Below are 15,652 nucleotides of genomic sequence, written 5' to 3' on the forward strand. Positions count from 1 at the left end.
GTAGAGCAAATGGTTCTCTAAGCTAGGGGTGAAGCATGTATTTCAATGGATTATCTTTTACAAAAAAAAGGATTCTAAGAATTAAAGCTTTTTCTTCAAGAACAGCATTTCTTCCCTAACCAGTAACGTTGATTCAATACTGGTAGTCCTCAATTTACAACAGTTCGTTTAGTGACCGTTCAAAGTTACAGCGGCACTGAAAAATGTGACTTATGACCGTTTTTCACAGTCACGACCTTCCCAGCATCCCCTGTGGTCACATGATCAAAATTCAGACACTTGGCAGCTGGTTTATATTTATGGTTCATTTTTGCTGTCTCCTGGGGTCACATGGTCCCGTTTGTGACCTTCTGACAAGCAAAGTCAGAAGGAAGCCAGATTCAGTTTACAACCAGGTTACTAATTTATCAGCTGCAGTGATTCACTTAGCAACTGTGGCAAGAAAGGTTGTAAAATGGGGCACAACTCACTTAACAAATGTCTCACGTAACAACAGAAATTTTGGGCTCAGTTGTAATTGTAAATTGAGGATTACCTCAATAAATCTATCATTCCTGACATAAAAAACAAAATCCTCACCAATTTAAGTCAAATTACGAAAATCAATCTCTATTTTGCAGCTCTTCATTCTGATATGCCTCTAGTTAGAGTCCCACCTTGTCCTGGGTCAGTCCCAATGTTTTCTCTCCAGATACCTTTAATTCATAACTTTGCAATATAAAATAAATTCATCATGAATCTTGCTGAAGTTGGTTTGGGTTTTTCTTCATGCCCATTAGATCCGTGGCAAAATGAACACTTTTTAAAGCAAGCTCCAGCAAAAGTTTGTCTTCCTGGGTGGGCACGTGGCATTTTTAAATAATTGTTCATTTTTCATAAAATAACAAGCAATATTAGATTATCTCTCAGCTCCATTCCAATCCCACAATTCTTTTTCCTGACTTCTGGGTGAATCTTGTGAATATTATCATATTCCGCCCCCTCAGTCTTCTGTTCTCAGAGCTAAATGCATCCAGGTCCTTTAATCTCTTCTCCCAGGGCTTAATTGGAAAGCATTGGTTGGAAAGTGGTTTTTTTATTATCATTATATTTACAATTGGTCGCTGACCAAGGTAGTTTGCTAAACAAGGAGTGGCTGTGTTTCAAAATATCATTACTAAGTCACATACCCTCTAACATATCCCTATGTGTTTGATTTTCTAAGTGATGGATTTTTCTGCTGTCTCTGTTAAATTTCATCCTATTAAAGATAGGTTAAGCCTGGCATATCCTAAGCGCCTTAGGGATGCCCTTACAGCTATAATAAGCATTTACCCTAATGGCTACTGTAATTAGATTTAATACAGTTCTGAAGTCTGCCAGGTGGCAAAACCGCAGCCCAGAAGGATGGGTCCACCCCAAGTCCTCCTGAACCTGGATTCAGATGGGCAGGTTGGAGCAAAAGTCCCCAACCACCCATTTGGAAGGCACCCAAGTTGGGAATGGGAGCTCTTTCTATGCAGGTTGCTTCATGTAGACCAGATAGTCCTTGCTTAACAACTAGTCACTTAGCAACCATTTGAAATTAACGATCCAAAACTACATATGACCCTGTGGTCACGTGACTGCATTTGGCAATGGCTTGCCTCCATGGCCATCCTGTGGTCACATGGCTGCGATTTACAGCCGGGTTTTGCTGGTTTATGGCAAAAAATGCCATAGAATAGAATAGAATAGAATAGAATAGAATAGAATAGAATAGAATAGAATAGAATAGAATAGAATAGAATAGAATAGAATTTTATTGGCCAAGTGTGATTGGACACACAAGGAATTTGTCTTGGTGCATGTGCTCTCAGTGTACATAAAAGAAAAGATACGTTCATCAAGGTACAACATTTACAACACAATTGATGGTCAATATATCAATATCAATCAATATAAATCATAAGGATTGCCAGCAACAAGTTACAGTCATACAGTCATAAGTGGAAAGAGATCGGTGCTGGGAACTATGAAACGATTAATAGTAGTGCAGATTCAGTAAATAGTCTGACAGTGTTGAGGGAATTATTTGTTTAGCAGAGTGATGGCCTTCGGGAAAAAACTGTTCTTGTGTCTAGTTGTTCTGGTGTGCAGTGCTCTATAGCGTCGTTTTGAGGGTAGGAGTTGAAACAGTTTATGTCCAGGATGCGAGGGGTCTGCAAATATTTTCACGGCCCTCTTCTTGATTCGTATTCCAATTTAGGAATAAATTGATTTGCTTAATGACCACTGCATTCACTTAACAACCAGACTGTTCACTTAGTAACCACTGCAAAAAAATCATAAAATCCTCTCCAGTCACATGAGTGACATAAGACCGTCATCAATTACGATGGAAATTCTGGACTCCTTTACGGTCATAAGTCGAGGACTCCCTGGACATGGGCCTGACCCTCTTCCTAATGTATCAGCCCTTTGTCCAAAATTTAGTTTTGCTTGGTTGTAAGCCACCCAAGTCCACCTCTTGGCAAGACAGGCGGTACATAACCTTTAAAGAAATAAATAAAAGCCAACTTTTGCGTTTCACCAGCAGCCATTTTTCAGTAGACTAATTGGGCTCAAAAAACTGATTTGTAGGTGGGGGAGTTCCTCAGGGCTGGTGGTTTGATAGTCCGAAGGCAGCTGGGTCTGCCTCTGCCTGTCCCCAGGCTGCTGCTGTGCCATCTCTCCAGTCTTGAAGACACACTCAGATATTAACTTGGTTAATCTGTGGCTTTATTCATCCATCAGAACCAGTTGATTAGGGCTGGGTTTTCTGGAATAGGGGTAGTCCTTTGCTTACGACCGCAATTGAGCCCAAAATTTCTGTTGTAAAGTGAGACGTTTGTTAAGTGAGTTTTGCCCCATTTTACGACCTTTCTTGCCACCGTTGTTAAGCAAATCACTGCAGTTGATAAGTGAGTTACACGGTCATTAAGCAAATCTGGCTTCCCCATTGACTTTGCTTGTCAGAAGGTCACAAAAGTGGATCACATGACCTTGGGACACGGCAGCGGTCATAAGTATGGACCAGTTGCCAAGCCTCTGAATTTTGATCACCTGATCATCGGGAGGCTACAAAGGTCGTAACAGTGAACAATGGTCATAAGTCACTTTTTTCAGTGATGTCGTAACTTTGAATGGTCACTAAATGAACTGTTGTTAGGACTAACTACTTTTTCAAGACTTATGAATGCAAAACTTGATGCCCTTTTTCTGGCTTATTTTAGACCTACAACCAATGGAAGGATTCTTTGCCTGACCTCAGTGAATACAAATGGATCGTTCCTGACTTCCTTTGGGAAATTGACGAGTACATCGACTTCGGTTGGTGCTTCATTTTCTTGTCTTCCCTGGCCAAGTTCTGACCAAGGGCAGCCTCATTGCAGATACTTGTTCGCCAAATCCAGCTTTTTGGTTTTTCATGGGTGTTATGGTACTAATCGGGGGCACATAGTATTGCAAACTTTGTTTTCTTTAGAATTTACTTCTTTGTTTCAGAAAAGTTTGCTTATTTGCTGCCCACCTTGTTTGCTTGTGACTCTGGGCAGTGCACACAATTAAAAGAAAAACTGAATGATCAACATAATTCCCGGTTTCTCCGCTTGGTTTTGGCCCTGTGTCAAAGGAGGTGTGGAGGATAACATTCCCGGTTTATAGCCTCTTCTGTCTTGTTGGTAATGCACACAAGACATTTAAGCTCATTTTTTATACAGGGAAAATATATTTTCTGCTGGCTTGTACTCATACACTTTTCCTGGCTGGAACATCCCTTCAAAGCCATGCAGGTTTTTGCTTGTTGCTGTTGCACAACCATTGCATTCTCTCTCTTTCTTAGTCTATTTTATTTATTACGAAGTAATATCCCATTCAGCGGACTGAGTAACTCATGTACCATTGACAAGCCAACAAACACATAACAAATAAGACTAAGTTAAAGCTAAAATTACAGTTACGTTAAAAAAATAAAAAGAGGCGCATTAGGGTTTTAAAAAGTAATTCAGTGGATTATTTTCACTTTTATATTAGCTGCTTATGGAAATATATCTTATTTCTCAACATTTTACTTTAGGTTTTTTATTAGCATTTAGTGAAGGCAATAAAAAACAAATAACTTAGAGAGGGAGGAGAAAACATGCAGCTCCACTGATAGTTTGACTAGATTTTGATTTTATTTTTCTGTAATGTTTTATAAATTTGCTTTTTTTAAATTGTAGACTGCCTTGTGCACGGGTAGTCCTTGACTTACAACCACAATTGAGCCCAGGATTTCTGCTGTTAAGCAACACATTTGTTAAATGAGTTTTGCTCCATTTTACGACCTTCCTTGCCACAGTTGTTAAATGAATCACTGCAATTGATAGGTTAGCAGCCCAGTTCTTAAGTGAGTCTGGCTTCCCCATTGACTTTGCTTGTCAGAAGGTCGCAAAAGGAGATCATGTGACCCCCCAGGACACAGCACCGGTCATAAACATGAACCAGATGCCAACCGTCTGAATTTTGATCACATGACTATGGGGATATCCCAAAGGTCGTAACTGCGAAAAATGGCCATAAATCACCTTTCAGTGTTGTTGTAACTTTGAACAGTTTACTAAATGAAATGTTGCTACCTGTATTTATATTATTTATTATTAAATTTGCATGCTGCCCATCTTGCTGTTGAGCCGACTGTTACATAGGTTATGTATGTATAATGGAAACATGATGAGTAAAACATAACTTCCCATTTCTGGGGTGGTAAACAGGTTTTGTCAAGCTCCCCCACCCCACCCCCCACCCAATCCTCATCATAAAAGAGGTGGCTGCTCTTAGCCTCTCTCCTAGAGGTGGTTGGCAGTGGAATCGAATCCTTCCAGGGCCTCACCTGCCCCGTTTCCAAGAATTCAGGACCTGCCTGGTTTCAGCTGGTCTTTGGCAGAAATGTTGGGTTTTTGTCTCCGGCTGGAGACTAGGCAGTCATATCCACCACCACCACTACCCAGCAGTGATCTTGTGGCAAACTGCAAGAATTGTCCTGCCCTCCTGTGGGTAGAAGTCTTTTCTCTGTGTGTAGGCAGAGAAAAGACTTCTACAACTTCTACAACTGGATTACAACTGAGCCATTTATTCTGGGCCTCACGTGAGCTTAAGAGTTGCTGGTGCTGGCAGCCCTTGAGGGTGGAGAGAGCAAACAAGGGAACTTGTTCATCCTCTGAAGACCCCCGTTGGCTGGGAGGGGAAGATTCAAACAGATTTTAAAGCAGTACTACCTGAAATGCTCTGCAAAATGCAACAAATTAAACCAAGGAAAAACTTCTTTTGTTTTTTAATTAAAAATCTGGAGATGACTCATTTTCCCATCTTCTTTCTTCCTAGAGAAACTTAAAAAGGCTCTTCCAGATTCCGAAGAGCTGGCCAAGCTCATGCCTGACTTCCACAAGATCAGCGAGACCTTCAGCTCCTTCTCCGGTTTCTTCACACCTGGTAAGGGAATTGTTTTCTCCCAAAGTGGATCGAAAGGAATCATTTTGCATTTCTTAGCCCTTTGAATCTGAAACTCTTTCTGAGCGGGTTAAGGCGTGAGCATCGTAGGCCTTGTGGAAAGCAGCAGGGCCTGCTCTCCCCGGAAAACAGCCTGACTTCCGGGATCCCCCCCCCCGCCCGGGTCTCTTGAGACCTACATAGCCCAGGAAGTGGGTCCCGCCTGGAAGAGGCCACCATTCCGGAGGAGGTGATGATGGGCATAGATGGGAGATGATGATGATGGGAACAGCAGAAGCACTGAGACTTCTACAGCGTTTCACGGTGCTTTACAGTCCTCTCTAAGCAGTTCACAAAGTCAGCCCCTGGCCCTCAACCATCTTGGTCCTCATTTTACCAACCTCGGAAGGATGGAATGCTGAGTCAACCTTGAGCCGATCAGGATTGAACTTCCAGCTGTGTGCGGAGTTTGCCTGCAATGCTGCCCTTAACATTGTGCCACATTGGGCTCTTGGGCCACAGCTCTGGAGGTTTCTTCTCGGAGACCTCGGGAGAGTTGGTTTTTGCTTCGGCAGCTTCTGGGTCCCTGCCAGAGAGTTACTCCCCGGCCTGATTGTGCACTGAGCTGGTCCTCCTCCTCCTCCTCCTCCTCCTCCTCCTCTTCCTCAGCGAGGGCACTCTCTATGGAGGCCGAATTGAGTGTTGGCTTCGCAATGCCCGTCGCCAGTGACCTGGGAAGGGGCATGCGGAATGGAAGACAGCCTCTTGGGAAGGGAGGGAAAGAAAAGCAGCTGCCTCTTCTGGGGGTCTCCGGTGCCCTGGCTTTGCGGGGGGAGGGGCGTTTATTTAGCGTGGGGGACTGGGTGAGTGGTGAGGAAAGTCTGAAGTTCTGAAACGATGTTCAGAAGTTCAGGGCCAGTAGATGAGACCCTCCTATGCACTTTTGATTTTGAAAATTGGACCGGCCCCCTTCCCTTTGTGGCAATTCATTTATTGATCCTCCTTCCCCTTGTCGATACCTCTTAGTGTGCCGTCTCTGAGGAACTTGTGGTTGTGTCTGTGTGGCCCTTGTTGTCGATCCTCCCACCTGGTATTGCCTTTCCTTTGCCATTTGTAGTGTTTATAATTTTCTTCCCCTCCTTCTGCTGGTTTCTCACAGGTTACAATTTGGTTAATGAAGTCATAGGAGCTTCTGATCTACTCTTGTTAGGTGTGTAAAATGCACTTTTCTTTACTCTCATTTAAATATTCCTCCTTTTTCAAATACTGTAATGATAAATAAAATGCTTACAGGAATCGGAGATCATCACTCGGTTAAGGTGGATTTTTAAAAAAAAATTCTTAAGACTTGGGAAATCTGAAGCTTGTCTTGGTAAGCTCCAGTCAGGCTAATAGAATGTCTTTCCTTGATGGTATAAATTGAGTTCCTCGGTTTTAGAAAACTTTTTTTAAGAAAAAGTGAAAAATCAATGCCTGAAAATTCAGGGCCTTTTGAAAAAAGAAGTATTTCATTGATTTTAATTTGCTCCTGTAATCACGAACTATGGCCAGTGAAGCGGAAGGGGAAGGTCAATCAATACGTTTTATCTGGAAATAATATACAAGATCTCGTGATGAGTCCGGTACGTTTTTTTCCATTCAGATAAACAGGAACAAGGAAAGCAATTTTGGTGAATTTGGTGAAATGTAAATTGCAAGTCTGCAGTTGCTGAAAGCATTTATTTTATAAAACGTATTATTAATCATGGAGGATCTGGGCAGATATTATATAATATAATACTAAATAATTTAAAATATGTAGATGTTCACTGTTGCCATCTCGAATACTCATACTTTTCAGATGTGGCTGTAGGTTTACATTACAAATATTGCAGAAATTACTATTTTTTATCATTTCATTATTGGAATATTGAATATCATTATCAAATTCTCTTGATTTTTAATTAAGACTAGACTATCTTAAAACACAATATAATGTTTAATTACCTTGTTCACTCATGGATGGGTAAATTGATTTCTGATTCTTGGCACCTAAACCGAAACCCATCACCTGATTTGGCCCCCGATGGCCGCTTTCCCAGGATCCGGACTTTTGTCTTTTCCGGTTGCGCCCCATTTTGTACCCCCTCCTGTCCTGAGAGTGCCCTCCGCCCCATTCTGTGGTTGAAGCCGAGAAGCATTTTGAATTATCCCTGCCTCTTCTATTGATGGATTCTTCTTCCCCCGTCTGAAGCATGGGCTCATTTCTGCCCTGGTGAGCAGCTACCGGTGCTGGGAATGGCCCTTCAGGATCTGCTGAAGATTAATTTGTGCTTAAAGTGCAGTCATCGCAAATCCTCTTCCAGATTTCCTTTCTCTGCAGCTCAGTGTCCGTTTGCCTTTCTTACCCTTTCAGAGTCCTAGATGGCCTTAACAGTGTGAAGGTTTCAAATTTCTGAAGTCCAGGCTGTAATCCTTCCTATTATTCATTTTGCTCACATTCTATTTGCTTGTTGGTTTATTTGATCTTATTACGGAAACTGTACCGTGCCTAGCTGTTATGCCAACATTAAGACAGCCTACAGCAATAAAAACACAGCACAAAACCCAATTAAAATCAAAATTTAAATTAGTCCTGGTAGCATAATTTAAGCACTGAAAGCTTGATGAAGGAGAGGTGCTTCCTTATGGGAGCCGAGCGCACCCCTTACGCAGCGCTGCCCTGAGGCAGCCTGGCAGCCTTTCCTGTGTTTCCCCAGCAGAGCTCCTGCATTCTCAGAGAGGCGTCTCCGGCAGAATTAAGTCACTGGCATGGTTGTAGGGAAAGAAGTTGGCAGAACCCCGAGCCCTGCGGGGTTGAAAGGAAGACACCGGGAGCTTGAATTACGCCACCACGTGCAGATCAAGGCAGCCTCTCAGCCGTGGCTCTGTCTTGGTTGCTCCGTGGTCTTCCTCTCAAGTCAACCCAGGGCGGGCAGAGCCATTCCAGGAGGACACCTTTGCCTAGGGCAGCGGTTCTCAACCTGTGGGTCGGGACCCCATTGGGGTCAAATGATGATTTGCCAGGGGTCGCCTAAGACCATCGGAAATATGGGAAGTATACTTGCGAGTCAAAGAATTGCGCTCCAATGGTTGACTCCACAAGCCAGCTGCAGGCTCTTCAAATCGCTAGCCAAATTCGGCTTCAGGCGCGATGAATTAAAAAAGAGAGAAATCTTTGCTCTGATGTCTCCCTCTCAAGCCAGCTGCAATCACTCCCAATCGCTAGCCTAATCTGGCTTCAGGCACGATAAACTTAATAGGGGAGGAGTCTCCGCTTTAATGCCTCCGTCCTCAAGGCAATCGCAAGCAATTCAGATCGCTAGCCGATAAATTCAAAACAAAAATAATTTTATGGTTGGGGTCGCCACATCGTGGGGAATTGTATTAAAGGGGTCGCAGCACTATAAAGGTTGAGAACCACTGTCCCAGCCACCTCCAGAAGGGAACGCAGGCAGGGTGGGAGATGCTGGGCTGAGCCTCCTTTGCCAGCATTCCAGCTGGGGGTCCTGCTGGGAACTGGACTTAAACTGAGCCAGCTTCACCCAGAGAGTGGGAAAGGGAAAAGCAGCAGACATCTAGGGCAGGGCAAGGCAAGGCAGAGCGGGCAGCTTTTAACCCTGGTTCAGAGTATCAGCCGTGCAGGGGGGGTTCCCTACGATTTGCCTTAATTCCTGTGTTATATTTGGGGGTGGGGCCCCCAATTAATCCCATGGCCTGATATTTGAGCTAGTTTACAGACCTCTAGCCAAAATCCATCAGGTGCTTTAAGGCAGGAGTCTCCAAACTTCCTCTGGGGAACCCAGAGCGGCATGGAGCCCATTAAATGGCTCGTGTGATCTGTTGCCGCCAGGGCGGGGGTGGGGGGATGATTTGATTATATTATACTATATTAATTTATTTGTTTCTTTTTATTTATTTTATTTATTTATTTATTTATTCAAATTTGTATACCGCCCTATCTCCCGAAGGACTCAGGGCGGTTCACAGGCACATAAAACATTTATATACAATTAAAATAACTATTAAAAAACTTATTCTAATGCCAAATATTAAAAATATAAATATAAATCTTAAAACCAAATTTAAACCCCTGTAAATTTAAAAGTCTACAAATTTAAAATCTAAATTTAAAATCTAAAATCTAAGCCAGTCCTGCACAGATGAATAAATGCGTCTTAAGCTCGCGACGGAAGGTTCGGAGGTCCGGAAGTTGGCGGAGTCCTGGGGAGTTCGTTCCAGAGGTGGGAGCCCCACAGAAGGCCCTTCCTGGGCGTCGCCAGGCAACACTGTCTAGCTGACGGCACCCTGAGGAGTCCCTCTCTGTGAGGCGCACAGGTCGGTGAGAGGTATTCGGTAGCAGTAGGCGGTCCCGTAGATAACCCGGCCCTATGCCATGGGCGCTTTAAAGGTGGTTACCAACACCTTGAAGCGCACCGAAGGCCACAGGTAGCCAGTGCAGTCTGCGCAGGATAGGTGTCATCACAGGAGCCACGAGGGCTCCCTCTATAACCAGCGCAGCCGCATTCTGAACTAACTGCAGCCTCCGGATGCCCTTCAAGGGGAGCCCCATGTGAGAGCATTGCAGTAATCCAGGCGAGGCGTCACGAGGCGTGGTGACCGTGCATAGGGCATCCCGGTCTAGAAAGGCGCAACTGGCGCACCAGGCGAACCTGGTAAAAGCTCTCCTGGAGCGGCTGTCAAATGATCTTCAAAGACAGCCGTTCATCCAGGAGGACGCCCAAGTTGCGCACCCTCTCCATCGGGGCCAATGACTCGCCCCAACAGTCAGCCGAGGACTCAGCTGACTGTACCGGGATGCCGCATCCACAGCCACTCTGTCTTGGAGGATTGAGCTTGAGCCTGTTTCTCCCCATCCAGACCCGTCGGCCTCCAAGCACCGGGACAACACTTGATAACCGTTGGGGTGGCCGGTGTGAAAAGTACAGCTGGGTGTCATCAGCGCACAGCTGGTACCTCACACCAAGCCACTGATGATCTCACCCAGCGGCTTCATATAGATGTTGAACAAAGGCGAGAGGATCGACCCCGCGGCACCCACAAGTGAGGCGCCGGAGCCGACCTCTGCCCCCGTCAACACCGTCTGCGACCGATCGGAGAGATAGGAGGAGAACCACCGATAAACGGTGCCTCCCACTCCCAATCCTCCAATCGGCGCAGCAGGATACCATGGTCGATGGTATCAAAAGCCGCTGAGAGGTCTAACAGGACCAGGGCAGAGGAACATCCTCATCCCTGGCCCTCCAGAGATCATCCACCAACGCGACCAAAGCCGCCTCAGTGCTGTAACCGGCCGGAAGCCGGACTGGAACGGGTCTAGATAGACAGTTTCATCCAGGTGTAGGGAAACTGATATGCCACCATACTCTCTACAACCTTCGCCGGGCGGGTTGGAGACCGGACGATAATTACCTAAAACAGCCGGGTCCAGGAAGGCTTCTTGAGGAGGGTCTCACCACCGCCTCTTTCAAGGCGGCCGGAAGACTCCTCCACCAAAGAAGCACTTGTAATTGCCTGAGCCAGCCTCGTGTCACCTCCTGAGTGGCCAGCACCAACCAGGAGGGGCACGGGTCCAGTAAACACGTGGTGGCATTCAACCTACCCAACAACCTGTCCATGTCCTCGGGAGCCACAGGGTCAAACTCATCCCATAAAATGTCACCAAGACCGCCTCAGCCGTCTCACCCGCGTCACTGCAATTCTGGTCCAGACCATCCCGAAGCTGAACGATTTTATCGTATAGATAACCGTTAAACTCCTCAGCACGCCCCTGCAACGGGTCATCCCGCTCCCCTGATGTAAAGGGAGCGAGTCACCAAACAGGGCGCCTGGGCGGTTATCTGCCGATGCATTGAGGGGGGAGGCGAGGCTACGCCTCGCTTCCCCCAATGCCACTAGGTAAGTCCTAGTATAGGACTTCACTAGTGTCCGACCAGCCTCCGAACGGCTAGACCTCCAGGAACTCTCTAGGCGTCTTCTCTGGCGCTCCATCCCTCGCAGCTCCTCGGAGAACCAAGGAGCCGGTTGGGACCCGCGCCGGGTCAGAGGCAAAGGCACGACTCGGTCTAAGGCCCCGCGCGGCCTGTTCCCAGGCGCAACAAGTTCCTCAGCCGAGCCGTGAGCCAGACCCTCAGGAATGGCCCAAGCTCCGTCCGAACCCTCCGGGTCCATCAGGCGCCTGGGACGGAACCAACGATCGGCTCCGCCTCCCGCGGTGGGAGTAGCGGTCAGAAAGTCCAGGCGAAGAAGAGAGTGATCTGACCATGACAAAGGTTCAATGACTATTTCCTTCAAGTCCAGATCTCTCAACCACTGACCAGAGACAAAAATCAAGTCCAGAGTGCCACCCCCAATGTGAGTAGGGCCATCAACTACTTGGGTCAGGTCCAAGGCCGTCATGGAAGCCATGAACTCCCGAGCTGCTGTCGATGACAAGCCGGAAGATGGCAAGTTAAAGTCCCCCATGACTAAAAGTCTGGGGGTCTCAACTGCCACCCCGGCCAGCACCTCCAGGAGCTCGGGCAGGGCGACTGTCACGTAGCAAGGAGCCAGGTACGCGATCAGTAGTCCCACCTGACACCTATGACCCCATCTCACAAAGAGGGATTCGCACCCAGCAATCTGAGGTACAGTGGTCTCCCTCGGCTCTAGGCTCTCTCTAATCACAACCGCCACCCCTCCACCCCTGCCCTGGGCCCTCGGCTATTAACATAACCTAATAACAGAGTTGGAAGGGACCTTGGAGGTCTTCTAGTCCAACCCCCTGCCCAGGCAGGAAACCCTACACCATTTCAGACAAATGGCTATCCAACATTTTCTTAAAAATTTCCAGTGTTGAAGCATTCACAACTTCTGCAGGCAAGTTGTTCCACTTATTAATTGTTCTAACTGTCAGGAAATTTCTCCTTAGTTCTAGGTTGCTTCTCTCCTTGATTAGTTTCCACCCATTGCTTCTTGTTCTACCCTCAGGTGCATTGGAGAATAGTTTGACTCCCTCTTCTTTGTGGCAACCCCTGAGATATTGGACCACTGCTATCATGTCTCCCTAGTCCTTCTTTTCATTAAAATAGACATACCCAGTTCCTGCAACCGTTCTTCATATGTTTTAGCCTCCAGTCCCCTAATCATCTTTGTTGCTCTTCTCTGCACTCTTTCTAGAGTCTCAACATCTTTTTTACATCGTGGCGACCAAAACTGAATGCAATATTCCAAGTGTGGCCTTACCAAGGCATTATAAAGTGGTATTAACACTTCACGTGATCTTGATTCTATCCCTCTGTTTATGCAGCCCAGAACTGTGTTGGCTTTTTTGGCAGCTGCTGCACACTGCTGGCTCATATCTAAATGGTTGTCCACTAGGACTCCAAGATCCCTCTCACAGGTACTACTATTGAGCAAGGTACCACATATACGGTACCCGTGCATTTTGTTTTGTTTTTTTGCCTAAATGTAGAACCTTACTTTTTTCACTCTTGAATTTCATTTTGTTAGATAGCGCCCAATGTTCAGGTCTGTCAAGATCCTTCTGTATTTTGAGCCCATCTTATTGAATTTATATTAGTTTTATTTGTTTTAGATGTGGTTTTATATTCTGTAAGCCGCCTTGAGTCGCCATGGGCGGCAATAGGCAGCAATATAAATTCAATAAATAAAATAAATAAATAAATAAACTTTAAGGCTTGCAGACTTCAACTCCCAGAATTCCTCAGCCAGCCATGCTGATGGGAATTCTGGGAGTTGAAATCCACAAGTTTTAAAGTTGCCAAGTTTGGAGATCCCTGCTTCAAGGGAATCCAGCCTGGCTAGCAAGAGAGTTCTTTCTCTAGGGAGAGATGGGGAGGGAGCGGGAGAGGACAGCTGTCTTTTGATCTGTGCTGTCCAACCTGATGTGGTAGCCTCAGCTCATCTCCTGAGGACATATTCCAGTACTTGAGAGCTGCCTCAGAGAAAGGGAGGGGGTCAACCTATATTCTCCAAAGCACCAGAAGGCAGGACAAGAAGCAACGGATGGAAACTAATCAAGGAGAGAAGCAACCAGGAATTAAAGAGAAACTTCCAATTGACCAGTGGAACAGAAGTTGTGGGTGCTTCGTCACTGGAGGTTTTTAAGAAGAGACTGGACAGCCACTTGTCTGAAATGGTATAGGATCTCCTGCTTGAGCAGGGGGCTGGACTAGAAGACCTCCAAGGTCCCTTCCAGCTCTATTCTGATTCTGATTCTCTAAGCTAGCTGTGGGGAACTCTTAAGAAGGGTCTATACCAGTGGCAGTCAATCTGGTCCCTACCGCCCACTAGTGGGCGTTCCAGCTTTCATGGTGGGCGGTAGGGGTTTTGTCCGATACTGAACCACTTTCCTTTTTTAAAAAATTTAATTGGCTTTTTAAAAAAAAATTCATAGCATTATTAATTTGGTAACCTCCCTCCAGCCTCCCCGGAGATTCCCCCACATCCACAAAGATAATATAAGGTGCATTGTATGCTGCTGCCAAGGCCTATTCCAGGCTTCAGCTTTAAAGCCAATCTGTCCTACATTGCCTTCCATTTGCCTACTATGGATGCAGTTGTTTATAAATAATAACACATAGAATTACATCCAAATCTGTAGGGCAGCTGTCCCCAACCTTTCCGGCTCTGTGGACTGGCGCCGGCGGCGGCAGGAGGAAGAGTATGGTTTCACGTGTGCACCCACCGCTTGCGTGGCCCAGTTTCCAACATGCCACGGACCGGTACCGTGGGGACAGCTGGGGGACCCCTGCTATAGGGCATTCCAGGAAGAAGGCTTGGCATGCTAATGGGATTCTGGTGGAGAATTTGACCGGCTCCCTCAATGAAGAGGCTCCTGCTCTGTCTTGGACTCCCTTGGCCCTTTGGCCTATAAAATGGGGTTGCCGTTTATCTGACGCAGGTGAGAATACCTGATCTACCTGCGGTGAGTGGAATGGAGTGGGCCACTTACTTTGCTTTTTGCCCAGAAAGTACTCTAGATAGTTGTAATGTCACCATTACTAAGCACAGTGTAATTAGTGCTAAATTGCTCCACAGACAAGACCAGATAAGAGATAATGCCATTGTTTATTTTAATTGCTGCATTACCTTCCAGAAGGGCGATAAGCCTCTGATCCCCAGTGTGTTGCTTTCTCAGTCTGGGCAGTCCTTTATGGTACAAAAAGTGCTTCATTTCTTTTTAAATTGGCGCTTCCTGCTCTCCCCCAGAGCATTTTCGTTCTGTTGTGCATATGAGCTGGGAAAGTGGAAATGCGGCATTTGTTTCACACTTCTCATCCCCCCCCTCTTCCCCCCCCAGTTCTTACTCTCTTGATTCCGAAACCCAATTCCTTTTATCTTTGGGCAAAGTTCACTTCAGGGCATTGCTACTGGATTAGTCGAGTGACCTCTGCTTAGAAAAATGTTAGAATCTGTTGGTATATTTTGATTGGAGATTTTTTTAAAGAAAATAAAATCAATGCCAAGATTAGAAAACAAAGTAAATAAAAATAGTGAATAATTAAGAAATGAAATAGAAATATTAATCAAATCCATATGATTACCCTTCTCCCAAAAAGTAATTCTGGACAGTGTACAACAATGCAACATAAGAATGTAAAACAAATTTATATTTTATAAAACATCACATATATAAAACAATTGGGGGGGGGAATACAAACCATTTTTAAAACATAAATATTATTAACAGCAAAATGCACAAACCCCATAGAAGTTAAAGAAGCGGCTTGGGTTTTGACACAGGCTATAAATGCATTTATATTTTACTCTAAAATTGCATTATAAGTTCTTTCTTTCTAATCATCAGACCCATAAGTCACAAATTTCTTTTTGTTTTGTTTTGGTTTTTTGTTAAGCAAAAAGTCCATGTGGGGTTCCTAGTCACTAATAAATGTAACAAGTTACTTTTGCTATCTTCTAGGTCCATCCTCTTCCTCGGCTTTCCCTCCCTTGTGGGTATATCAGAATCTTTCCATCTCTGTACACATAATAGCCTCCTAGTAGTAATCACATATAAAAGCAGCCTTCCGTGACCCTTTTCTAGGTCCATTAGTCCCAACAAGAAAAGCTGTGGTTTCAGTTGAATCTAAACCTTTGAAATTCTTTGTATCGGCATAGGTGTGTCAATCTAAAATGTTCTGCC

At 45.3% G+C, this 15,652-nt stretch overlaps 1 protein-coding gene across 4 annotated transcripts in view; it reads left to right on the forward strand.

Moving 5' to 3' along the window:
- Positions 1-15,652, forward strand: part of OPA1 (OPA1 mitochondrial dynamin like GTPase) — a 66,201-nt gene that overhangs the window by 2,496 nt on the left and 48,053 nt on the right. For 2 of the 4 annotated variants that reach the window (XM_058189348.1, XM_058189350.1), the window contains exons 3-5: positions 3,234-3,330; positions 5,362-5,469; positions 6,626-6,676. In XM_058189348.1, coding sequence (XP_058045331.1) covers positions 3,234-3,330; positions 5,362-5,469; positions 6,626-6,676 — 256 coding nt within the window. The remainder of the gene's footprint in view (positions 1-3,233; positions 3,331-5,361; positions 5,470-6,625; positions 6,677-15,652) is intronic. The other 2 variants (XM_058189349.1, XM_058189351.1) reach the window with 1 other exon arrangement.

This window comes from Ahaetulla prasina, chromosome 6 (assembly GCF_028640845.1).
Source record: "Ahaetulla prasina isolate Xishuangbanna chromosome 6, ASM2864084v1, whole genome shotgun sequence".
Taxonomy (NCBI): domain Eukaryota; kingdom Metazoa; phylum Chordata; class Lepidosauria; order Squamata; family Colubridae; genus Ahaetulla; species Ahaetulla prasina.